General features: G+C 40.3%; 1 protein-coding gene across 2 annotated transcripts in view; it reads right to left on the minus strand.

Moving 5' to 3' along the window:
* hacl1 (2-hydroxyacyl-CoA lyase 1) overlaps positions 1–26,978 on the minus strand; it is an 82,634-nt gene extending 55,656 nt beyond the window's left edge. The window contains exons 1-8 of one of the 2 annotated variants that reach the window (XM_068005861.1): positions 26,789–26,978; positions 23,013–23,117; positions 22,872–22,912; positions 22,679–22,759; positions 18,469–18,541; positions 8,659–8,736; positions 5,846–5,940; positions 3,960–4,072 (exon numbers count right to left, since the gene is read on the minus strand). In XM_068005861.1, coding sequence (XP_067861962.1) covers positions 3,960–4,072; positions 5,846–5,940; positions 8,659–8,736; positions 18,469–18,541; positions 22,679–22,759; positions 22,872–22,912; positions 23,013–23,117; positions 26,789–26,872 — 670 coding nt within the window. In that variant the 5' untranslated portion in view covers positions 26,873–26,978. The remainder of the gene's footprint in view (positions 1–3,959; positions 4,073–5,845; positions 5,941–8,658; positions 8,737–18,468; positions 18,542–22,678; positions 22,760–22,871; positions 22,913–23,012; positions 23,118–26,788) is intronic. The other variant, XM_068005851.1, reaches the window with a different exon arrangement.
* Positions 26,979–27,560: the final 582 nt, after the last annotated feature.

Below are 27,560 nucleotides of genomic sequence, written 5' to 3' on the forward strand. Positions count from 1 at the left end.
GGGGGGATTCTCCTGCTGATCCACCATACCTTTGCAGAGAGGTTGTTTCCCACGGCTGGAGAGTCTAGAACTAGAAGGCATAGTCGCAGGATAAGGGGTCGGCCATTTAAGACTGAGAGGAGGAGGAGGAATTTCTTCACTCAGAGGGTTGTGAATCTTTGGAATTCTCTACCCCAGAGGGCCGTGGAGCTGAGTCGTTGACTTTATTCAAGACTGAGATAGACAGATTTCGGGACTCTAAGGGAATCAAGGGATATGGGGATCGGGCAGGAAAGTGGAGTTGAGGTCGAAGATCAGCCATGATCTGATTGAATTGCGGAGCAGGCTTGAGGGGCCATGTGGCCTACTCCTGCTCCTATTACTTATGTTTTTAAGGGCTGCAGAAATCCCGGAAAAACGGCATAAATTGCAGAGGATTGGGAGAACCCCCACAGAATTTCACTCTCATAGAGTCAGATTGGGTGGAGGTACTGAGTGGAGAACCACAAGGGTCAGTACTTGGAGCTTTGTTGCATCATATCTACATAAATGACCTGGATGCAGAAAGCATTAAATCTCTATCAGATTTAGGTGTCCATTTGCACATATCACTAAAAACTACTACAAAAATTAATCGAAAATGCTAATAGAATGTCGTCCTTTATCTCAAGGGGGTTGGAATACAAAAGTGAGGAATTGATGCTTCAGTTGTACAGAGCATTGGTTGGACTCCATCTGGAGTACTGAACTCAGTTTTGAGCATCGAACCACAGGAATGATATATTGGCCTTGGAAGGGGTACAGCGCAGATTCACCAGAATTATACCAGGGCTTAAAGGGTTAAATTATGAAGACATGTTGCATAAACTTGGCTTGACTTGAGATCTGATAGGGTAGATACAGAGAAATTACTTCCTCTGGTAGGGGAATCCAGAACAATAGGGCATAATCTTAAAATTAGAGCTGGGCAATTTAGGAATGAAATCAGGAAGCATTTTTTCACATAAAGGATAGTGGAAATCTGGAACTCGCTCCCCTAAAAGGCTGTGGATGCTGGGTCAATTAAAATTCTCAAATCTGAGATCGATAGATTTTTGTTAGGTAAGGGTATCAAAGGATATGAACAAAGATGGGTAAATGGAGTTCAGGTACAGATTAGCCATGATCTAATTGAATGGTGGAACAGGCTCGAAGGACTGAATGGCCTACTCCTCTTCCTAGGTTCTTAATGGCCTTTTCTGCTCCAATGGATGTAGTCCTAGTATCTCAAGTCTCTCTTAATAACTATAGTTTCCCATCTTTGGCAACATGATAGTGAATCTATGCTCCACATTCTCTATGGCTTTAATGTCCTTTCAATAAAGGGGCACCCAAAATTGCACATGTTATTCTAACTGTGATCTAATCATTTTGTACAAACTTATTACCTGAATGGCAACATACCATTCCGGACTCTCAAAGTTTAAGCTCTACAGTCTAGATGGATGATGATTAAGAGGTGATCTAATTGAGATCTATAACATATTAAATGGCATAGATAAGGTCTAGCCAGAATATGACTAAATCAGTCAGGCTTTAGAACAAGGTAAATTTAATACAGATTTTAGAACAAAAAAAAATCAGAATAATCGACCAGGCAAGGTTTTGAATCAAATACATTTGGGGAGTTTGAGGTGCAGTTGGAAACTAGGCTGGGCAAATTGAAATACTAGGGGAACAAACTCAAGAATCCAATATCCTTTTCTCATCCTTGACTTTGCCCCTATGTTCTGATGGGTCCCATCGTTCTTACAGAAAATGTCTTACCTGCCCTATCATTTTTAGTGCTCTTGCTCCTCTGTGTATCTTATATAAACTTCTCTCTCTGCTGGTATTAGCCCAGATGACTATGGGCTGAGAAGGTAAGGCATTTTTGGCACAAATCACATTGTACTTATTAATAAATGTCAGAAGAAATTGCCATGATTACTGGTCATTGTGACTGGCACACCACACTTATCAGAATGCTTGAAGTCCAGTGACAGAAAGAGCCTACACTTCATTAAAAAGTGGGCAAGTTTTGTAGTAATTGACCAATGGGCTCACCGCAAAGGCTCAATTGTTAAGAAAGCTGAGCTATAAGGACCAGGAAGATTCAAAGTTTGATTGCTGGGTCTATACCGAGTTAAGCTGATCTTAGCCTGGGTGGTGGTAGGGCTACTACAATTGGTCCAGGAAGGGACCAAATTTCAGGAGGAGGGCGAAAAAATGGCAGGAGAGAGAAAATAAAATCATAAGTTTATAACGTGAGAAAACAACAGGGAAAACAGAACCACAGCATCTGGTAGGAACCTGCATTCAGGAAGGAAGGGTCACGTGGGTGCTATCCTTATTGACATCCACAATAGGAACCAAATGTATCATAATTTTTTTAATGACATCCTGGGCTACTCTTGTATGCAGAAGATGTGCAAATGAAGAAGAATGTGTATTCGGTAGCTCGCCCATAATTCTGTCTCGTTCAAAAGGGCGACATGGCCCAATTTACCAAACTCTCTATGGAGAAAGTCAATACCATTCGTTGCTGTTTGGCTACAAGCAATTTTTATAGGAACAGGAGTAGGCCATTCAGCCCTCGATCAGATCACCCCTTAACCTTCTAAACTCTAGAGAATACAACCCCAATTTGCGTAATCTCTTCTCGTAACTTAACCCTTGAAGTCCGGGTATCATTCTAGTAAACCTATGCTGCACTCCCTCCAAGGCCAATATGTCCTTCCGAAGGTGCGGTGCCCAGAACTGCTCACAGTACTCCAGGTGCGGTCTAACCAGGGTTTTGTATAGCTGCAGCATAACTTCTGCCCCCTTGTACTCTAATCCTCTATATATAAAGGCCAGCATTCCATTAGCCTTATTGATTATTTTCTGCACCTGTTCATGACACTTCAATGATCAATGAACCTGAACCCCTAGGTCCCTTTGGACATCCACTGATCCACTGTTATTAACTTTTTACCATTTAGAAAGTACTCTGTTCTATCCTTTTTTGATCCAAAGTGGATGACCTCACATTTGTCTACATTGAATTCCATTTGCCACAGTTTTGCCCATTCACCTAATCTATCAATATCGCTTTGTAATTTTGTTTTCATCTATACAGCTTGCAATGCCACCAACCTTTGTGTCATCGGCAAACTTAGATATGAGACTTTCTATGTCTTCATCTAAGTCGTTAATAAATATCGTGAATAATTGAGGCCCCAAGACAGATCTCTGCGAGACTCCACTAGTCACATCCTGCCAATGTGAGTACCTACCCATTATCCCTACTCTCTGTCGCCTTTCGCTCAGCCAACTTCCTAACCAAGTCCGTACTTTTCCCTCGATTCCATGGGCTTCTATCTTAGCTAACAGTCTCTTATGTGGGACTTTATCAAATGCCTTCTGGAAGTCCATATAAATAACATGTGGTGTGGGGTAACATCCTTTCTTAATACTATCTTTCTCACTTTCCTCAGATTATCCAGTGCCACAGTGACGTAGCTATTAAGCTGCAAACATGGTCATCTTCCAACACAGAATTGCAATAGAAATCAGTAGATCAGAATTAAACAATTAGACAGTATGGGGCAGAAAGTTCTACGACGCTGGCACATTCCAGCTCGTGGCTTACCTTTAGCAGAGGCCAAAACTAACATTGCAATGAATAATTCTTCTCGAGACTGCCACTATACTGAACTTCCATAACATTTTAAAACATAACAGTGCATTTCCTTCCTTGCATCCAGAAGTCATATTCAACATACAATCCCAATAAATATCAGGAAGGGATTTTTTTTTAAAAATACTAACATTTAACATTTCTGCTTTGTAAAATGCTGCCCAAAATTATTGCCCCACAAGGACCCATAAGCCAGTCTTACTTCCCTCATTTATTAATTGAAAACTATAGATCCCAAACATTTTCATTTAAAAACACACTTCTTTTTTGATCTCCGTACCTTTACCAAGAATAACGAGGGGCCTCTTGGCATTTTTAATGATCAAAGCTGCTTCTGTCACTACTTGAGGCTCCGCCATGGCCACTGGAGCACGGAGACAACACGGAACAGTTCTAAGTGGAGAAAGACAATTAGATGGATTCTCCTAGCTCTTATCTTCTAGCTGCATGATACTGTGACAAGCTTCTATACCAATATTGTAAAACAAGCACTCACTACGGTTTTATAAGTGCACATTTCATAGTGAAATAAATCAACTTCACCTATATGATTTGTATCAAGAACAAAAAAGGCATTCTATGTGCATGTGATTTATTAGGGTCAGCCTTCCATCTTATAGTAAAAGTTAGGAGAAAAGAAAATAATTTTATCTGTGTTCAGTGTTATTTTCCAAAGCCATAAATTAGAAAGATATACGAACTATTCTTGGAGAGAAATGCCAATACTCCAAAACATGCTCTCACTGGATCCACATTTCCTCCAGCTTAGCGCTCTTAGTAATTCAGTGTTGTGACATTTACTACTGCCGGAGTCATACGACACAAGTAAAGGATAATCGCTAGTACTGCACAGGAAACCTGTAGAGGGGCAGGTCAATCTGTAGGATGAAGCCAGTGTTTGCAATTTTCCATTACATACTGTCAGAGGCCATTATTTCATCAGTCTCTGCTACTATAGAATAAAAGGGGAAGTGACAGCATGGATACAAAATTGGCTAAGTGACAGGAAACAGAGGAGTGGTGAACGGTTGTTTTTCAGACTGGAGGTAGGTATACAGTGGTGTTCCCCAGGGTCAGTACTCCGACCACTGCTTTTCTTGATATACATTAATGACTTGGACTTGGCTGTGCAGGGCACAATTTCAAAATCTGCAGATGACACAAAACTTGGAAGTGTAGTAAACAGTAAGGAGGATAGCGATAGACTTCAAGAGGACATAGGCTGGTGGAGTGGGTGGACACATGGCAGATGAAATTTAACGCAGAAAAGTGCAGAGTAATACATTTTGGTAGGAAGAATGAGGAGAGGCAATATCAACTAAATAGTACAATTCTAAAGGAACCAAGAGATCTGGGGGTATATGTGCACAAATCTTTGAAGGTGGCAGGGCAGGTTGAGAAAGGAAATATAGCACAAATGATAGTGTACTAGCATACAATACAACAGGAATATGGGGGTACAGGTAAATACCCTACTGAAACCACCGGCACAGTATATGGCAGCACGCCAAAGTCTTAGAGAATGTATAGCTGAAAGGATAGGATACATGTCCTAGGGATATTAATATAACAAGCTCCTGGACAGCCATAGATACCACTTCTATTTATCTTTAGATAATAAAATGAGCTTGAATAGACTCTGTTTCACTCCTAACTGGAGTGCTGTAATCAGTTTGGGTCATCAGACAAGAGTGGAGACATTCTGCATGTGAAGGGAGGGTAACTAAGCTACAAGGAAACTAATGAAGCTGGGAATCTGCATTGGAACAAAGGCAGCTCAGGGAGATCTTACCAAAGTTTTCAGGGTTCTAAGGAGATAAATTGAACCCAAATATGTATTACTTGACATTACCACAACTTTGTAACCAAGGGCACAGACTCAAGGACAGAAGGAGGAGGGTGGACAGATAATTTAGATTTAACTACTTAACACAAAGGCCAGTAAATGTGTAGAACAGACTGCCCGGGAGACATCTGGTGAGAGAAGTAATTGAGGGAGTAAAAGTAAAGGTGTTATTTTTATATAAAGAAAACATTGGGATCATCCAGATAGAACACAATGTTCATTGCCCACGTTACCATGTTCAAAGAAGCAGCAATTAAATTTGAGTCATTAATTCTAAAACTAATGACCAATGTCTGACTAATCTTGGCACATAGACCTACCTCAGTGATGCAGTCTGGATTGTTGAGGTCACCATCTCTCCAGGGATATCAATATAACAAGCTCCTGGACGGCCATAGATACTACTTCTAACTGCCTTTAAAAAATATTAAATGATTTGAGATTTCTTCTAGCTAGTAGCCAGTAGTAGATATTAGTATAGTATATATAAAATATATATATATAAAAAAGTATATTTACATATAATTACAATTTTAGCTTATATATACACACCTGCAAAAAAAAAACTAGCTCTGAACTCCTCTTAAAACTACTGTAGTTGAAAGTACACTTGTACTTCTAAATATTTGGAAAACTTTGATAAAAATTTTAACTGATATCAATAAAGAGATATGTAACCAGTCTGTTTCTGGCAAAGGAACACAAGTTTCTGTGTTGGTCCAAGACACCGTGTCAATATATCCACTGCAAAACATTAGCAAGCTCATTAGCAAGCAAAAATCTCAGGAGTTCCTCCACTTGCATACACTGGAAAAGGAACTGCTCTTTATCATCAGTTTAAATTTTTATCAAAATTTTCCAAATGATAGAATTTCTCATCCAGTTTGAGATTGAGGATCTTGGATCTGAAACTGCTGTATTGAACCTAAATAAGGGCAATTACAATGGCATGAGGACAGAGTTGGCTAAAGTGGATTAGGAAAACAGATTAGAAGGTATGACTGTGGATAAGCAGTGGCAGACATTTAAAAAGATATTTTATGACTCTCAACAAAAATATATCCCAGTAAGGAGGAAAGACTCCACGAGAAGGGTGTAGCAACCATGGCTAACTAAGGAAGTTAAGGATGGTATCAAGTTTTTAAAAAAAGGCATACAATGTGGCAAAGATTAGTGGCAAGCCCGAAGATTGGGAAAACTTTAGAAACCAGCAAAAGAGGACTAAAAAGAGAAAATAGATTATGAGAGTAAACTAGCAAGAAATATAAAAACTGACAGTAAGAGCTTTTACAAGTATATAAAAAGGGAGAGAGTAGCTAAAGTAAGTGTAGGTCCCTTAGAGGATGAGACTGGGGAAATAATAATGGAAAATAAGGAAATGGCAGAGGCACTGAACAGATATTTTGTATCTGTCTTCACAGTAGAAGACACTAAAAGTATACCAATAATAGTAGAAAATCAAGGGGCAAAGGGGAGGGAGGATCTAAAAGCGATCACTATCACTAGAGAAAAAGTAATAGGCAAACTAATGGATCTGCAGGCTGACAAGTCCCCTGGACCCGATGGCTTCCAAAATTCACTAGATTCTGGAAAGGTTCCAGCGGATTGGACAACCGCAAATGTAATGCCGTATTCAAGAAAGGAGGGAAGCAGGTAACTATAGGCCAATTAGCCTAACATCTGTCACTGGGAAAATGCTAGAATCCATTATTAAGGAAGTAGTAGCAGGACATTTGGAGACTCAAAAATAAAATCAAGGCGAGTCAACATGGTTTAATGAAAGGGAAATCATGTTTGACAAATTTATTAGAGTTCTTTGAGGAAGTAATGAGCAGGGTGGATAAAGGGGAACCAGTAGATGTAGTGTATTTGCATTTCCAAAAGGCATGCGATAAGGTGCCACATAAAAGGTTACTGCACAAGGGAGGGGCACATGGTGTTAGGGGTAATATATTAGCATGGATAGAGAATTGGCTAACTAACAGAAAGTCAGGATAAAGGAGTCATTTTCAGGATGGCAATCTGTAACTAGCAGGGATCAGTGCTGGGGCCGCAACTATTTACAATCTATATCAATGGCTTGGATGAAGGAAGTGAGTGTATTGTGGCCAAATTTGCTGATGATACAAAGATAGGTGGAAAAGTAAGTTGTGAGGAGGACACAAAGTGTCTGCAAAGGAATATAGATAGGTTAAGTGAGTGGGCAAAAATTTGACAGATGGAGTATAATCTGGGAAAATGTGAAGTCACCCACTTTGGTAATAAGAATAAAAAAGCAAAATAGAGAAAGACTACAGAATGCTGTGGTACAGAGGGATTTGGGTGTCCTCATACATGAAACACAAAAAGTTAGCATACAGGTGCAGCAGGTAATTGGGAAGGCAAATGGAAAATTGGCCTTTATTTCAAGGAGGATGGAGTATAAAAGCAGGGAAGTCTTGCTACAACTGTACAGGGTGCTGGTGAGACCACACCTAGTGTACTGCGTACAGTTTTGGTCCCCTTATTTAAGTAAGGATATACTTGCATTGGAGGCAGTTCAGAGAAGGTTCACTAGGTTGATTCTGGGTATGGAAGGGTTGTCTTATGAGGAAAGATTGGTCTATACTCACTGGAGTTTAGAAGAATGAGAGGAGATCTTATTGAAACATATAAGATTTCTGAGAGAACAGGCAGGAAAGTGGAGTTGAGGCCAGAATCAGATCAGCCATGATCTTATTGAATGGCGAAGCAGGCTCAAAGGGCCAAATGGCCTACTCCTGCTCCTATCTCTTATGTTCTTACGCTCACATCTTAGTCTCTCTGAAGTTAATTTAGTGTAAGTAGGAAGGTAAAGGTCAATAAGGTTTCTAATAATATTAGAAAAACGCATTAGAATAAATTTTCTGCCAGTCTGGAAGTGTATTTTCCCTTTGGGGCCAATTTATTTCAAATGGCTTGATAACAAGTCCTGCTTACAGTTATGAAAGTAATGAAGTCACAATCATATTAACTAGAAATGAGCCACTATCAGCTTGCTTCGTAGGAACATTCAATGTTATTTTGCCCATTTTAACAGCAACAATTTTTTTTAAATGAACTTATCAATGATACTAGGTATCTTACCTACTATCCCTATTGCATTCAAAGTTACCTTTTCTATTATGGCAGGTATAGCTTTCAAACTGCTTGGTCTAGCTGAGAACTTGCTGTAAAGCCTACATGCCTCAACCTGCCAAAAGAAAATAAATATTGTTAATGAAGGCAATTAAATAGAGTTGGACTGAGAAAGGTAGAACACAACTTGTCCCGAACCAGGTTTCACAGTTTGAATAAACGTATAACACATTTCATAGGTACGTGTTAGGAGGAGGTCGCTCACCTTTTTCCACATTAGGAACACTAACAGTACGGAAGCTTCAACTTCAAAATCTGAACGTCTACATCACGGTTTGTATCATAGTAGTATACTGTTTGGAAAAATAATTGAGAACATCTACCATTTGGTGACTAATTGGGAAGGGGGTGGTGAAGGATATCTAAAGTGCTCTTCTACTGCACTATTGCTGCCAGGTTTCCAAAGCAGTGCCTTGCCCAGCTGGCTGCAAGCCAAATGCAAAACTGACGGACTCATAGAACCATAGAAAAAATTACAGCACAGAAGGGGGCAATTTGGCCCATCGCGTCCGCGCCGGCTCGAAGAACAACCAGGTGCCCATTCTAATCCCACCTTCCAGCACCCGGTCCGTAGCCCTGCAGCTTACAGCACTTTTGGTGCAGGTCCAGGTACTTTTTAAAGAGTTGAGGGTCCCTGCCTCTACCACTAATTCGGGCAGCAAATTCCATACACCCACCACCCTCTGGGTAAAAAAGTTTTTCCTCATGTCCCCTCTAATCCTTCCGCCAATCAGCTTAAATCTACGTCCTCTCGTTCTTGAACTCTCCGCTAGAGGAAACAGGTACTTCCTGTCTACTCTATCTAGGCCCCTCATTGAGGGGCATCTCAATCAAGTCTCCCCTCAGCCTTCTCTGCTCCAAGGAAAACAACCCAGCATTTCCAATCTCTCCTTGTAGCTGCAATTTTCAAGCCCTGGCAACATTCTTGTAAATCTTCTCTGTACTCTCTCCAGAGCAATTACGTTCTTCCTGTAATGTGGTGACCAGAACTGCGCACAATACTCCAGCTGTGGCCTTACCAGCGTTTTATACAATTCCATCATTACATCCCTGCTTTGTATTCTATACCTCGGCTAATAACGGAGAGCATTCCGTATGCCTTCTTCACAACCTTATCTACGTGTACTGCCACCTTCAGGGACCTGTGCACATGCACTCCAAGGTGTCTCACTTCCTCTACCCCTCTCAATCTATTCCCGTTTACTGTTTGCCTTCCCTAAGTGCATTACCTCACACTTCTCCGGGTTGAACTCCATTTGCCACTTTTCCGCCCACTCCACCAACCCATTGGTATCTTCTTGGAGTCTACAGCTATCCTCTTCACTATCAACTACACGGCCAATTTTGTGTCACCTGCAAATTTGCCAATCGTGCCCCCTACATTCATGTCCAAATCATTAATATATACCACAAACAGCAAGGGACCCAACACTGAGCCCTATGGCACACCACTGGAAACGGATTTCCAATTACAAAGATATCCACTGACTTTTACCCTTTGTTTCCTGTTATTGAGCCAATTTTGGATCCAATTCGCAACATTTCCCTGTATCCCATGGGCTTTTACCTTTCTGACCAGTCTGCCATGTGGGACCTTGTCAAATGCCTTACTAAAATCCATGTAGACAACATCCACTGCATTACCCTCATCAATCCTCCTTGTCACTACCTCAAAGAATTCAATCAGATTTGTAAGGCATGATCTTCCCTGAACAAATCCATGCTGACTATCCCGGATTAAACCATGCCTTTCCAAGTAACAGTTTATCCTATCTCTCAGTATTGATTCTAATAGTTTGCCCACCACTGAGGTAAGACTGACCGGCCTAAAATTGTTCGGCCTTTCCCTCGTACTCTTTTTAAACAATGGTACTACGTTTGCAGTTTTCCAGTCCTCCGGTACCTCCCCTGCATCTAGTGAGGATTGGAAAATGATCCTCAGAGCATCCGCTATTTCCTCCCTGGCTTCCTTCAATAGCCTAGGAAACAATCCATCCGGCCCTGGTGACTCATCAACTTTCAAGGATTCCAGTCCCTCTCGTACTTCCTCTCTCCTTATGTTTACCTTTTCCAATATTTCACACCTCTCCTCTTTAACTCATGAAGACTGGTGGCCCAGAAAACCCTCACTTTGAGAAGCCAAGAGCACTAGCACGGTCTTGCACAATACTAAAGCACCTTAAACTAATTTTGTGTTACTATGCTCTATGCCGCACCAAACCATTGTGTGTGTATATATATATATATATATATATGTATGGTGATGCATTTTGGTAGAAAGAATAAGGAGGCCACATACTGCTTGGATAATAAGAGTCTAAATGGGATAGAGGAGCAAAGGGATCTGGGGGTACAGATACACAAATCACTAAAAGTAGCAACGCAGGTTAATAAGCCCGTAAAAAAGGCAAATCAAGCACTCGGGTTCATTTCTAGAGGGATAGAATTGAAAAGCAAAGAAGTTATGTTAAACTTGTATAGAACCTTGGTTAGACCACACTTGGAGTATTGTGCACAGTTCTGGTCTCCATATTATAAAAAGGATATAGAGGCATTGGAGAGGGTGCAAAAAGATTCACGAGGATAATACCAAAACTGAGAGGATACAGAATCATAGAATGGTTACAGCACAGAAGGAGGCCATTCGGCCCATCAAGCCCGTGCCGGCTCTTTGTAAGAGCAATCCAGTTAGTTCCATTCCCCCGCTCTTTCCCCATAACCCTGCAAATTTTTTCCCTTCAAGTATTTATCCAATTCCTTTTTGAAAGCCACGATTGAATCTACTACCAACACCCTTTCAGGCAGCGCATTCCAGATCATAACTACTCGCTGCATAAAAAGTTTCTCCTCGTGTCGCCTTTGATTCTTTTACCAATCACCTTAAATCTGTGTCCTCTGGTTCTTGACCCTTCCACCAATGGGAACAATTTCTCTTTATTTACTTTATCTAAACTGTTCATGATTTTGAACACGTCTATCAAATCTCCTCTTAACCTTCTCCGCTTTAAGGAGAACAACCCCAGCTCCTCCAATCTATCCACATAACAGAAGTCCCTTATCCCTGGAACCATTCTATTAAGTCTTTTCTGCACTCTCTCTAAGGCCTTCACATCCTTCCTAAAGTATGCTTTTTTAACCGCTTTCTCAGCCTATCCTGCCACCTTCAAAGATTTGTGTACATATACCCCCAGGTCTTTCTGTTCCTGTACCCCCTTTAGAATTGTACCATTTAGTTTATATTGCCTCTCCTCGTTCTTCCTGCCAAAATGTATCACTTCACACTTCTCTGCGTTATCAGGAAAGGCTGAACAGGCTGGGGCTCTTTTCTCTAGAAAAGAGAAAGCTGATGGGTACCCGAGAGAGGTCTTTTAGAGAATGATAGGGTTTAATAGGTTAGAGGTAGAGAAAATGTTTCCACTTGTAGGGGAGTCCAAAACCATAGGTAATAAATCCAATAGCGATTTCAGGAGAAACTTCTTTACCCAAAGAGTGGTAAGAATGTGGAACGCAGTACCACAAGGAGTAGTTGAGGCAAATAGCATAGCTGCATTTAAGGAGAAGCTAGATAAGCACATGGGGGAGAAAGGAATAGAAGGGTATCCTGATAGTGTTAAGAAGGGAGGAGGCGCGTATGGAGCATAAACACCAGCACAGACTAGTTGGGCCGAGTGGCCTGTTTCTGAACTGTAGTTCAGGAAAGAAAAAAGGTTTTATAAATATGCCGTACTTTAAATTGACTAATTTGTTTTGATAACTTTAGGAAATAAAGACAGTGCCAAGAGACTAATCCCCTTTTCAAAGATCAAACCACCTACATGCCTCTCACCATATTCCTGAACCAGTCTCACAAACACATTCAACTATTGCATGAACACATTTAAAAGTGTGTTTCTCTTAGTGTTCTTTATTTAATAACATGCAAGAAACCCTATTAATAACCGACTGTTCATATACTAGCTAAAAAAAAAACAGGAAAAACAATTTGATAAATAACCACCAGATTGTTAGGGCTGTTTTCAATGTGGCTTTATATCTATTATATATTAAAAGTGGTAAGTAGATCACAACATTTCATTTCAAAATGCATTGAAAAGCCCTGTGAACTGGCCCTTACAGCGTGTTCCCAATACATGTCATAGGTCACATGATATACCATGTTGCCGTGCAAGCGCGCAGGCAGGAGTGCAGATGTATAGCAATTTTCTGTTTAATAAAAAGTTTACACCACACACAATGTTGGTATGTGGAGAGTGCCAGTAATCAGATCTCATTACTTATTTAATGATATGGCTTAAAGGAAGTAATTAGTAATCTAGGTAACTACAGATTCAAAGTCGCAGGCTTCCAAATTACGTTGAAGAGCTGGTGATTTGTAAAAGTATGGACACTGTGTCTGTGTATTTTTTTTTAAAACTTGGTATCCAGTTGGTACGATGCGGTCACATTATCAGTTTCTACATCTTATTTGAGATTCACTGAATTCTTTCGCAGCTTGCTGTTAGGTAACAATTCCAGCAAAATGCAAATCTTGTTTTGTCATTCTAGAGGTTACAAAAGCGACTGAACTTCTAAAGCTTTGTGGCAAATTTTAGCTACATGTTTTATATTCCTTTATAATGTGGTGTGAAATAAGAACTTAGAATTCAAGGGTTAAAGTTATATACAAAACTAAGGAACACGTTTAGTAAAATATTGTATCTATCTATTTTACTGAGAAGTTGGGACTGTGATAAATATCACAAGTAACGATGACATGAAACCGCTACAGTGCTAATAACACAGTTACAAGTTCAGAGCAGGTTAATGAACAAGTTTAAAATGAATGTTGTGAACATTGTACTTTTTGTGTGAACTAGAGGAACGTTGAGATCGGCATTTAAAAGTGTAATCCTAAAGATCCACATTGCAAAATGTGATCGTTTCATGGCATATTTAGTCCTTTTAATAACTTGTTATTAATAAATCAATTCTTGTTATATAATGTTCATATCTCATGGAAGCAGTTTTTGCAACTAACATGGAAACCCTCTTTGCAAGGTCAGGTAGAATTCTTCAAAGAAGATTTAGGATTAATCCTTTAAAAAATACAATATTTCCAAATATGTCGAATTGTCAAGTTGTTTGTTAGCACAGAGGCAAGGAATATTTTGTTTTTAAGAAAAAAAAGTTACCTTCAGCTGTTAACTAAATAATATGCAAAAGACCTGGAAGTTTTAAATGGCAGACTCACTGCCCTGATAGAGTCCGTCTCCTCTAATATTCCCCTTGCTGACAACATATGAAGGGATGGATGCAAGAATAATAAGTTACCGATTGGTTCTACTAAGTTTACAAAACTACTTGGAATCGTTAGATAAGAGTTAGCTCCTAGAATTCACAGCACTAACTAAAACTGTTGGTAACCGTTTAACGCAGCCCCAGCAGGTTAGCCAGATGGGCACGTACTCTTTAAACTTCAGCTAGACATAGGTTTCTACAACAAACTGCTAAACCAAGTAAATAAAATATTTCACTTGTATTCTTGACTTGGGGTAAAAGTGAGTAAAGCAAAAATCCTTGCAGTCTGCCAGTCCAAAGACCGGGCGAATTGTGTGAAGTCTCACAATGACAAACTGTGATGTGGAGATGCCAGTGATGGACTGGGGTGGACAAATGTAAGGAGTCGTACAACACCAGGTTATAGTCCAACAGCTTTATTTGAAATCACAAGCTTTCGGAGCTTTCCTCCTTCAGGTGACGAAGGAGGAAAGCTCCGAAAGCTTGTGATTTCAAATAAAGCTTTTGGACTATAACCTGGTGTTGTAAGACTCCTTACAAATGACAAACTGGATCGGGGAGTAAAGGCAGCGTCGTCCCACTTCTCCACTGCTACAACCACAGAATAAAAATCACATCCCATCAAAATCTTCCTTTAAGTCAAGAAAATTGTTTAAAAGCCTCAGCAATCCTGTCGGTTTGCTCATGTGATCGGAATGGCAGCAAGTAATCCAACATGGTCGCCGGCCGTTATCGAGTGACGTCATTAGGAACACCTTATATGGTTTTTAATTTTAATTACCTGCAAATACCTAATTCACCTGTAGGTGGCACTGTGATAGGCATCACAGTGATAAACACTGGCTCAGAACCCACCATCCTGCTTGTTGCTGAAACTATTGAAAAAATTTAAATTGAAATAAAGAAAAAATGCATAGCCACCACTAGGCATCAAGTTGAAAAGCTTCACAAAAGATTACAGTACCAAACAATTTGGTTTCAGGCAGATTAGGGTGCCAAGATGTAATTACAGCAATAGGGTTACAATGCCAAACATTTATACTCACTCCCCCCCCACCCACTCTGAGAGAGATTTGACAATGTTGGTGCTCAAAGCACAGCCTTTCTAATAATCCTTAAAGGATAATTGTTTCACTACTGCAACAAGATGGACACCAAATAAACAAATCATACCCTGGCAGCGAATGCCACACCCATCACCACAGTGCCAGAAGATCCCAGTAACAATGGTGGAGTTGGCACCAATTATATGAATGTGGCTATTTCTTCTCAACCAAATGGCACATCAGACAGCTAGAGCATAGCACAGTTCAGTTTGTGGACTGGAGAGTTAGCCACATTTCAGATAAATTATATCAGGAAGTTTCTATGGACACAAAAGGTTATACACGGGATAAGTGCGTACATGAAAGCTATTTTTTATTGCAATCGATTACAAATTACATCAAACTACATCAAAGCGTAAGGTGTTTGCAACTATCAGCTGAAACCTAAATTTGCTCTACAGCCGTCAATGCATTAGCTATCGATAAGTGAAGTCATTTACACAGAGATCAACACTGATGTTATGGTCGGTATACCAGCAAATTCTGCAGTTAGTATATGTGAAATATATGTTCTCATGCAATACTTAAGTACACAGTGCAAAAAAGACTATTACCAAAGGATCGAAACAAAATGCACCCTTTGTAAATTCATGTAGGATCTGTGTACAAACACACACTTTTTAAATACAAAATGGTAATGCACACTTAATCCTGCAAAATTATTCCACCAATAATAGAAAATACGTAAATACACAGAAAACTAATGTAATGACTGTCTCCAGACAAGCATATTCCGTTACCATGCCATTAATTCAAATTTAAGCAATCTGTATGAAGACAAATACTGATCGTACGAATTTGCTAGTAGGAGCCAAGAGAGATGTACAGTATATACTCTAACCCTGACATTTTGCTTCTTCATGCACACACTACAGAACTAGGATTCAAACCCATGATGATACAAATATATGAAATCAATTAATTTTATTTTATATATATTATCTGAAGTAAAAACATTATTTTTGTACTACATGTAGCATCAAATTTAACCCTAGGATTACACCACCAGTTTTCTAGAAATCTTAATCTAGTTATCACTTACAAGTTGTGACACTGACAGATTAACACTACCCTTATTGTTTTATTTTTCTCCTTTTTACCTCCCTGGCCAAGAAGCAACCTATTGCTATCTGTCTTAAAGGTCATTCATGCTAGTAGCTAGCAAAGATTCACCATTTGTCTTAGTTGTTTCTCTGAGGCTGAAAACATCACCAATCTTTGTTGGAGTCGGTGCTCCTGGGCAAAAGTTAAAGAAATCCATGGATAAAATTAAAACTACAGTAACAAATTTCCACATTTTAATCAAATATAAGCTGCAGTATTTTTAACACATTTAAAATTTGCTTCAATTGCAGTTAACGCACAAATGACAGCAGTCAGGCCAACAGAAGTCATTTTTCCCCACTTATGTTAGTGAATTCACCCAGCAACAAACATAAAAGAATCTCCAGCTACCATGAACCAGATATATTTGAACTATGTTCACTTTACTTTGCCCACTGAACTAATAAACACAGATTATAAGCGCCACCAAGTGGTAAACAAAGAATTGTACAATTGCATGAAACCCAGTGCTTTTAGATCACACACAACTCCAAACTAATTAGTTTTAAATTAGAATCTACCTAGTTTTCTAAAGTGCACAAGAAAAAAAGTGTTTATAATCTGAACTAGAAATCATAAGTTATCCAAATTCCTGATTTAAATAATTGTTTTTAGAAGCAACTATCAGGGGAGACACATTTTGAAATATGCATCTGCTAATCCTGAATAATATTATAATAAAAATGCTCTGCTCATGCTCAGCAATAACATGTCAAAATGAACATTTCTAATTGATCCTAGATTTACTTATTTTTAGTGATTTTACTGGGTCATTACATTAGTATTTTTTTCTGGGGGAGGGAGAAGGGGACGTGCTTTTAAGAACTGTATTTCAATATCTCTTTTCACATTCCAAACCAAACAAGGTTGTGTATGATCAGGCAATTCCAAATTGTTTATCTCCTCTCCCACCAGAAATGTGGCTTAAGCATATGCCTATAGATTGCTTATATATTTTTGTCATGTTTTGGCAGAAGATTGCCAGTTTCTGTGATTTTTGAATAAAAGTAATATCTCAGGTTACCAGCGCCCCTACCAGTTTCCATTAAAAGGGAGATATATAAAAGGGAGCAGCAGATATAATCTGTTAATGTATAATAAATTGAAAAAAAGACAGGACCAAAATTTTGCCAATTTAATAATTGATTAAAGGCAAAAAATATCACAATGTGCAATAGCCATACTCTGTAGCAGAACTGGCAAAGTTAAAGCGGCACACAGGATACTGGCCTTTATTAGCCAAGGTATAGAATATAAGAGCAGGGAGGTTATGCTTGAACTGTATAAAACACTAGTTAGGCCACAGCCAGAGTACTGCATACAGTTCTGGTCACCACATTACAGGAAAGATGTGATTGCATTAGGGTACAGAGGAGATTTACAAGGATATTGCCAGGACTGGAGAATTTTAGCTATGAGGAAAGACTGGATAGGCTGAGGTTGTTTTCTTTGGAACAGAGGAGGCTGAGGAGAGATTTAATTGAGGTGTGTAAAATTATGAGGGGCTTAGATTGAGTGGATAGTTTCCCTTAGCAAGGGGGTCAATAACCAGGGGGCATAGACTTAAAGTAATTGGTAGAAGGATTAGAGGGGGGCTGAGGAAATATTTCTTCACCCAGGGTGGTAGGGGTCTGGAACTCACTGCCTAAAAGGATGGTAGTGACAGAAACCCTCATTGCATTTAAAAGGTGCTTGGATGTGCATCTTGAAGTGCCGTAACCTACAAGGCTACGGTCCAAGAGCTGGAAAGTGGAATTAGGCTGGATAGCTGTTTTTCGGCCGGCACGGACACAATGGGCCAAATGGCCCCCTTCTGTGCTGTAAATTTCAATGATTCTATTCTATAATTATATCACTACTGTTAGTCATTCCAATCATTTATCTTGCTTGCATTTGGCTAAATTTTCAGATAATTTAATTGTTTGTTTTGAGGATGAAACTGTAGAGCCAGTAGATTGTGATGCTACAACTGAAACCATGTCAGGATCCAGCAGGTTTCGCTGTATACAATAGGGGTCATTCAATACCATCACTAGTCAGAACAAGGCACAATACTGGATCAATTTAAAGCTTTATAGATTGTTCTGTATTTTAAAATCAACCTTTTTTGGCATTCTAGCTTAAAACTGAAAAGTAATCATATTCAGAGAGAAAGCAAAAAAGTTAACTGGATAAATACTTTCAGTTATGCAATACAATGTTCCCATTCAAAAACGTGGTGGTATCAGCAAGTTCAAACACCCCCAAATTTTGCAAATATAAAATAATAACCATTTTAAAGAGATTAAAGTTTCACAAACCTGTGGAAATTCCTGAAATGCACCCATTGTTTCCTGATTTTGGTCAGAGGATCCTGCTAGGACAATTACAGGCCTGAAAGAAATTACATTGTGCTTTTTAAAAATCTTCACAAAAATCAAGTTTTTTTTTACTGGTACTTCACTCAAGCTGATGGCATTGTGCTCTTTGAAATGTTTTCATCTTCTAGAAGGAAGATGTTCAACAACCGTAGATAACATTTATCAATACATCCAATCAACTTCAAAAGCAGTTTCTTCAAATTAAAATGCATAATTATATAAAGCTTGATGTAGATTGACGACAGGTCTTTGACCTGAAACATTAACTCTGTTTCTTTCTCCACAGATGCTGCCTGACTTGCTGAGCTTTTCCAGCATTTTCTGTTTTTATTTCAGATTTCCAGCATCCACAGTGTTTTGCTTTTGATGTAGATTAAGCCAGATTTAACAGTGCCATCCAATTTTCCAGCTGGTGATTAGGGCAAATGCTCTTGGGTTGAGTTTTTGAGCCATGGCTTGTGCCTTTTCTAATAAAACCCGTAAGGAGACACTGGGTTGCCCCAGTGTCGTCAAACAAAAACAAACGAGTGCCCTCTTTTTAGAGGGGCACAACTAATTAAGAACTAAACCATAAAACGAAGGAAACTTATAAAGTTGAATAATAATACTTTTACCCATGTCCACTACACACTCCAATCCCTGTGGTGCCCACTGGTCGCGGAAGGCCTCAAGTGTACCGACAGACTCCACATGCCCCTTCTCCAGGGCCACCCGAGCGGCCATGTCTTGTGCTGCACCAGGATTAAAGCCTCAATTCTACTAGTGGATAGTACTGCGCCTCACGAGACGTTCTATTCATCACACAACAAAAACCTACCGACTGGCCTAAGACCTCAGTGGCTGCTAAAATATGCAGCATTAATTAGAACGTTGAATTTCTTTTGCCTATAATATTTTAATTGAACTGCAATGCAACAACTTCTTTATAGAAAATGCAGGAACTATCAGGCAGGCCTGTCAGCATCTGAAAAGAAAAAAAATAAGTTAATGTTTCAGACGTAGGCCCTTCATCAGAACTAGTTCCGATGAAAGGTAAACACCAAAAACATCTTTTCTCTCATGATTTAGTGCATGAACTTACTCTGATGATAATTTAACCCAGTGAAAATGGTCCATTGCAGGAAAGGATGCCCCAGAGCATGGTACATTGGCGAGACCATGCAGACGCTGCGACAACGGATGAACGGACACCGCGCAACAATCGCCAAACAGGAGGGTTCCCTCCCAGTCGGGGAACACTTCAGCAGTCATGGACATTCATCCACCGACCTTCGGGTAAGCGTACTCCAAGGCGGCCTTCGAGACACACGACAACGCAAAATCGTCGAGCAGAAATTGATAGCCAAGTTCCGCACCCATGAGGACGGCCTCAACCGGGATCTTGGGTTCATGTCACGCTACACGTTACCCCACCAGCGAACAAATGTTATCTGTTTTTAATATAATGGGTCATTTGCTGGCTTTCTCTGCCTTCCGGATGTTTCTGCCTCTCTCTGTTTTTTTTCCTGTTTGTTTTTTTGTTGAATGTGTATTCGGGGGTTCTGCAGGTGACACCTCTCTGTCTGAACATGGTGATTGCCTTGGCAACGGGCAGTTGTAGGGGCATTCTATAAACACCATGTATTGTTCTATATGTATAAATGCGTAGGCTTCGAGGAGCTCCTGAACATTTACCTGAGGAAGGAGGAAGCCTCCGAAAGCTTGTGAATTTAAAATAAAATTGCTGGACTATAACTTGGTGTTGTAAAATTGTTTACATTTTAAAGTAGTGCAGTGGACTTGGGATTCACAGCAGACATAGCTACAAAATTCAAATTTTTCATCGGGAGCAGATTTATATCAGTAGCAGTAAGTACTGCTATAAAAATAAATATTCAAGGTACACTACTTTCCTTGTTTTAAAATAAATATATAAGGGTAAAATTTCTGCTAGATTGCACTGGTTTAACCAGCGCAAAAGATCGAGGAATTTCTATTTACGCTGGGCTTAAATTACATCCAGAATAATTCGAGTTTCCACGATCGTTGGCGCTGGTTCAAAAATCACTGCGCTGAAGCTGGCCCCGCCCACAAAACTAGCCACGCCCCTGAACAAAATAACGAGGATGGCAAGTTTCTGCCAATTGCCTCTGTTCGAGGAAGGTCTTCAAATTAAGCTCCTTTACTCAGGAGCACAGGCACTAGTAGGCACATTTAAAATGTTCTTACATATTAAAAAATATTTAATTTACTAAGAAACTGACTAGTGTACACCAATGAAAGTAGTAAATGGTTCAGTATAGTTTTTTTTAAATGTCACTTTCAGTGATTTAAAATCAGGTTACTCACAGGTGGAGGACTTGACACTCTTATTAAAAATGTTTATTTTTTGTGATAAACCCATTTTCAGCTGTTAGTAATAAAGCTGCACCAGGTTACCACTCTTAAATATATCAATGAATATTTTTTATTGCAAAAAAAATAAACGATTACGCACTGTTAAGCTGCCGGACTGCACTGGTTCATGGAAGATTTTACGTTTGTGATTATAAAAATGTGTTTTAGTGGAAACTCAAACAGTACTCCAGCTGGCACAATTTTTGGGCAATTACTGATTGCACCCAAAGCAGAAACTCTACCCCAAAAAATGGACACGAATTTCCCCATCACCCCCAGTATAAGTTTTTTTTTAAAACTAGTCTATTATAGCCAGTCGTGCTTTCCCACATTAGCTGCAGTGACAGGCACAATAGCAAACTTATGGAATGTTACAGTACCACCTGCAGTCTGCAACATAAGCTCGGACTACAGGTTGGACAAATTGCAATCTGCCTGCATTGAAAGTGTCAGACCTCACAGATTAGCTGGAGTTCTATGCCAGATAGAATAATAGGCTGTTGCAATATCTGGGGGGAGTGGTGAGCGATAGACAGAATAGAACAATCGGCTACTGTCCTTTTACCTGGGCCTAGGCTCATATCCAGCCCAGATGATATCTGCGAACATTTTGGGGACAGTGTAGACCTGGCTATCAGTGTTCCAACATCATGGGAAGATTAAAACGTGGAATGCCCTACCAGAAACAGTGGCAGCAGCAGAATCCACAGCATTTTTAAGAAGTTGATCATTTTTTAAAAAATAAATGGATATGGGCAAGTGCAAGGGAGTAGGACTAAGTGGATAGTTCTTTCAGAGAGCAGGCACAGTGGGCTGAAAACCCACTTCCCATAAGGATTCAATATGCTTTTCTGGAAACTATGCACACATTTTCTGCTATCTTGACGATTTTGCTTTACTTTTCCTGCGTGTCAACAAGTGAAAGCATCAAGAGTGTATAAACAACTCAAGTAATGCTATTTTACTTAATAGCAAACCTCATTAACCTGTCAGCACCAATTCCACAATGAGCCCCATGCACTGAAGACTGCTTGTTGGTGATGTTTGCTTGCATTGCCACAGATACATGTGCCAGCCTGTTCTATTCTTTTTCTTCAACAATAAGGAGACACTGGGTTGCCCCAGCAAAAATAAACTAACAAAAGTGCCCACTTTTTAAGAGGGGCACAAACAATAAACACCCAAATTATACAAAGAAAATGGAAACTTCGCCTGTTCTGTTTTAGGCATTTGGTAATTCCCTAATTCAAAAGCTATAACAAGCTATAAAAGGTCTCCTGTATATTAATAAACCTTTCCTCTCACATTTGTACACAAGTGACTCCTCTGCTTCCCCGTCCCAACCCCCTTTTTGTAAATCACAGACATTCCTGCAGATGAGACACTGCTTCTTCCTGCTGACACTAGCTGCAAAAACTGGAATGAAGTTCCATATTAACATCCCTTGAGAAGCTTTTGCACAAAATAAGTTGCAATTAGAAACACAATGGATAAGTTCTCCACCCATCCTTCCCCAAAATTGCTCAGTTGGTAATGCACTGTCCAGTGTGGAAGTGAATCATAAAGACCAGAAAGGCCCCACATTTGATTCCTAATCTGTGCAGTTAGCCAGGACAATCACCAATGCCAATTAAAGACATATCACTCCTTTAAATTAATCAGTTAAAAATGAATATTTGTAGGTTGACTGCCCAGATTTGTGGCTCTTGCAACTGTGTCTTTCACAAAACAAATAGAACAACACACAAAAGCTATAACAATTTACAAAAGTTACCAGCAGTTCATGTTTGCATTTGCCATTCCTCCTAGTGCATGAATAAGACCTGGGCCAGAGACTGCAAGGCAAACTCCTGGCCTAAAAAAATAAACAAAATCACCTTTAAATAACAGGTACATAGTTAGATATAATTAAATACATACAGCAGCAAGGTTCATGAATTTAAAAAGGCAATTATTGAGAGACTAACCTTCCTGTTAAATATCCCACTGCAGATGCTGCATAACAAGCCTGTTAGAGATCAAAACACAAAGATAGTAAAACATTCTAGGATTTTGTTTTGAGAATACTGTACAAAGATGTCACAGAAAGTACATACAGTTTTACTTACAGCTTGCTCGTTTCTCATTCCAATGTACTTAATTCCAGAAGCTTGAGCTGCCATGGCTACTTCTATAACTGGGATACCAACAATCCCAAACATATACCGAACATTCTGCAGAAAAAATATTAAAACGTGGCCTTCAGGTTATTGCAATTCTGTTAGACATTCTTATTGTGAATTTAAGCAAAAAATATATTGTTTAGGTCACAGATATAATCTTAAAAGATTTTCTGATATCCTACAAAATAGTGTTGGAAATATTCAAGTTATGGATACAGATAATCTCAACAATCCACAATTAGAAGTTAAACCCAATTATCGAGAGTGGAAAATTTATAAAAATGCCATTGTTCAGAAGTTGAAGATTGAGTGGCCTCTCTCAGGAGGAGTACCACAGGTCAGAGATTTTGGGGAGACTTTTATTCAATGGATTTCCTCTTTGTACTCTAGCTATGCGCATCAGTTATCTCAAATGGCATCATATTCTCTTAAATTGTTCCAAGGCACTTGGCAGTATTGCTCTCCGTCATCTATTATTTTAACCATGGCTATTGAGCCAATGTATTTATGCCATTTCAAACATTCAAAGATATAGAGCTATCCATTTATTCCCATTCCCTGCCCTTTCCCCATACTCTTGATTTTTTTCTTTTTCAATTCTTTATCCACTTCCCTTTTAAAATCTCTATTATAGATTACGCTTGCACCACGGTTTCTGATAAAGCAGTCTATGTCTTAACAGCCCTCTGTCTCCTAATGATGATCTTCAATTTATGCTTTCTAGATACTAACACAGTAGAAATAGTTTTAACCGATCTATCATCAAAAACCCATAATTTTGAGAAAGTGTATCAGATCTCCTCTTGACATTCTTTGTTCTTATGAAAAGAACCCCAGTATTGCCTCATAACTAGAACCTCTCTTCCCTGGTATAATCTTAGTGAATCTCGTCTACATCCTCTCTATGGCTTTGACATCCTTCCTAAAGCAAGAAGCCTAGTATTCTAACTGTGGCTTAACCAATGATTTGTATAAGCTTAGCATTACCCCTGTGCTTTTTTACTTTACAATTGCATAGCTTTTGTTTTATTTAAAACAGCTTTAACAACCTCTCCAACTTTTAAAGATCTGTGTATTCAAACCCCCTAAGCCTCTCTGCTCCTCTACTCCTTTTAAAGTTTTACCATTTAGTGTGTATTGCCTCTTATTTTTCCTCCCAAAATGTATGATGTCACATTACCCTGCATTAAATTTCATCTGACATCTATCTGCCCAATCTGCCAACCGACATCCTCCTGAAGTCACTTACAATCCTCTTCACATGAACAACACTCACTATTTTGGTGTCATCTGTAAATTTTGATATTGTGCCCCCTATGCCCAAGTCCAGATCACATATGTATATTGAAAGCAGCACTGGTCCTGACACTGAACACTGCATTTAACATTACATATCAGACAAGAAGATCAATTGTGCCAAATGAGAGGGCATATCCTACTGTGGTTAAGGAATCTCATCTTGTTTGACTGGCTCAGGTTTGGGAGAGGGTGAAGATTACTCCATTAAGTGATCAGTAATTGGCATTATTTGGGTCTTTCATAGCTTTACCATTTACTGGAGGATGATTTGATCTGATCTGCAACACTCATACCAGGCTAATTATTCCCTCCTATGCGCACAGCAAAGCATTTTTCAGTAAAATCCAGCTGTCTAAATTTTCTCACTGTTTCTTCCAAGGTCTAAGTCTGGAACACCATGGGAATAATGAGGGTACAACACAGCAAGAAAATAATTGAGTGGGATACATCATAGCAATCCCTTTCAGAACATGAGAGGTGGCGGGGGAAACAACGGAGTTCATAGCATTGAGCAATCCAAAGACCATGGGGATAGGGGGATAAAATGTAGTTCAGGTTTAGGAGAGAGTGGGGCATAAGTTCAGTTGTAACCAATTTGTTAAGATTTCCTGCTTTTTAAAAAAATTCATTCATGGGATGTGGGCATCGCTGGAGAGGCCAGCATTTATTGCCCATCCCTAATTGCCCTCGAGAAGGTGGTGGTGAGCCACCTTCTTGAACCACTGCAGTCCGTGTGGTGAAGGCTCTCCCACAGTGCCGTTAGGAAGGGAGTTCCAGGATTTTGACCCAGCAATGATGAAGGAACGGCGATATATTTCCAAGTCAGGATGGTGTGTGACTTGGTGGGGAACGTGCAGGTGGTGTTGTTCCCATATGCCTGCTGCTCTTGTCCTTCTTGGTGGTAGAGGTCGCGGGTTTGGGAGGTGTTGTTGAAGAAGCCTTGGTGAGTTGCTGCAGTGCATCCTGTGGATGTTACACACTGCAGCCACAGCACGCCGGTGGTGAAGGGAGTGAATGTTTAGGGTGGTGGATGGGGTGCCAATCAAGTGGGCTGCTTTGTCCAAGATGGTGTCGAGCTTCTTGAGTGTTGTTGGAGCTGCACTCATCCAAGCAAGTGGAGAGTATTCCATCACACACCTGACTTGTGCCTTGTAGATGGTAGAAAGGCTTTGGGGAGTCAGGAGGTGAGTCACTCACCGCAGAATACCCAGCCTTTGACCTGCTCTTGTAGCCACAGTATTTATGTGGCTGATCCGGTTAAGTTTCTGGTCAATGGTGACTCCCAGGATGTTGATGGTGGGGGAATTCGGCAATGGTAATGCCGTTGAATGTCAAGGGGAGGTGGTTAGACCCTCTCTTGTTGGAGATGGTCATTGCCTGGCACGAATGTTACTTGCCACTTATCAGCCCAAGCCTGGGTGTTGTCCAGGTCTTGCTGCATGTGCGCTCGGACTGCTTCATTATCTGAGGGGTTGCGAATGGAAATGAACACTGTGCAATCATCAGCGAACATCCCCATTTCTGACCTTATGATGGAGGGAAGGTCATTGATGAAGCAGCTGAAGATGGTTAGGCCAAGGACACTGCCCTGAGGAACTCCTGCAGCAATGTCCTGGGGCTGAGATGAATGTCCTCCAACAACCACTACCATCTTCCTTTGTGCTAGGTATGGCTCCGGCCACTGGAGAGTTTTCCCCCCCGATTCCCATTGACTTCAATTTTACTAGGGCTCCTTGGTGCCACACTCGGTCAAATGCTGCCTTGATGTCAAGGGCAGTCACTCTCACCTCACCTCTGGAATTCAGCTCTTTTGTCCATGATTGGATCAAGGCTGTAATGAGGTCTGGAGCCGAGTGGTCCTGGTGGAACCCAAACTGTGCATCAGTGAGCAGGTTATTGGTAAGTGCCACTTGATAGCACTGTCGACGACACCTTCCATCACTTTGCTGATGATCGAGAGTAGACTGATGGGGCGGTAATTGGCCGGATTGGATTTGTCCTGCTTTTTGTGGACAGGACATACCCGTGCAATTTTCCACATTGTCGGGTAAATGCCAGTGTTGTAGCTGTACTGGAACAGTTTGGCTAGAGGCGCGGCTAGTTCTGGAGCACAAGTCTTCAGCACTACAGCCTTGGTGCCCATAGCATTTGCTGTATCCAGTGCACTCAGCCTTTTCTTGATATCACGTGGAGTGAATCGAATTGGCCGAAGACTGGCTTCTGTCAAAGATTTCCTGCTTAAAGCAAGAGTATTTATATTAATATAACAATAAAAAAAAGTTAGTGTAAAAGTGGCCTATTTTTGGTATAGCCCACTCTTATTAATAATAATAATAATACAGCTTTATTTATTTATTCCAATGGGTTGCCAGACTTCGTCTCCATTTTGGTGAAATGCCCTTGTTGTCGCTTCTACTTCTCACCTGTGCTCTCAGCGCCTCTGCTATGACCTGGGCTCCGCTGAGCTCCTCCAGCTCCAGCCCACCACCTGCCTCTCCCGCTGCCATTTCCACCCAAGGCTCTGAGGCGGGGTGAGGGGAGAGGAAGCGATTCCCAGCTCCCAAATACACCGATCGACAAGGTCCAGTGCCGTGATTGACAAGGTCCAGGGCCAACCAGACCGAGGAGGAAGCGGCAGGAGAGTCGCAGCGATGAAGATCCTGTTGCAAATTGGCTTTTTTTTTTCTTTTTTTAAAATTTTTTTTTAAGCGACTCTTTTTTTCTAAATGTGTGTTTAGCCACCCCCCCCCCCCTTTTAAGTTGGGTTTTTATTTTTGCGAGATGTGGTGTCCCCCTCGGATTGGTCTCTTCCTGAGGAGGAGGGGGATCTCCTTCTACCTCGGCTGTCAGAGGGTTTCTTCAATGCTTTTTTTTTTGGTCCTGTTGTTGTTACTGAACCTCACTGGGGTTGGACTGACTCGGTGGTGTGAAGGAAGCTTTTCAAGGAACATTGTATAGTTTTAGCTGCTGGCCTGACTTTCCTGAAGAGATTTGCCCAGTCGCTGGTTTGACTTTTTAAAGGGATTCTCCCACCTTCAACTTTCCATGCAGAGCAGAATAGGAGTGAAAGGTAAGGGAAAACTGTGAGGAGAAAGAAGCAGAAAGGGGGGAGAGAGAGAGAGTGAGAGAGTGTGTGTGTGTGTGTGTGTGTGTGTAAATTAGGGGGGGGGGGGATGAGGAAAGGGGAGAGAGCAT

The sequence above is a fragment of the Heptranchias perlo genome, chromosome 2 (genome assembly GCF_035084215.1).
Source record: "Heptranchias perlo isolate sHepPer1 chromosome 2, sHepPer1.hap1, whole genome shotgun sequence".
Classification (NCBI taxonomy): domain Eukaryota; kingdom Metazoa; phylum Chordata; class Chondrichthyes; order Hexanchiformes; family Hexanchidae; genus Heptranchias; species Heptranchias perlo.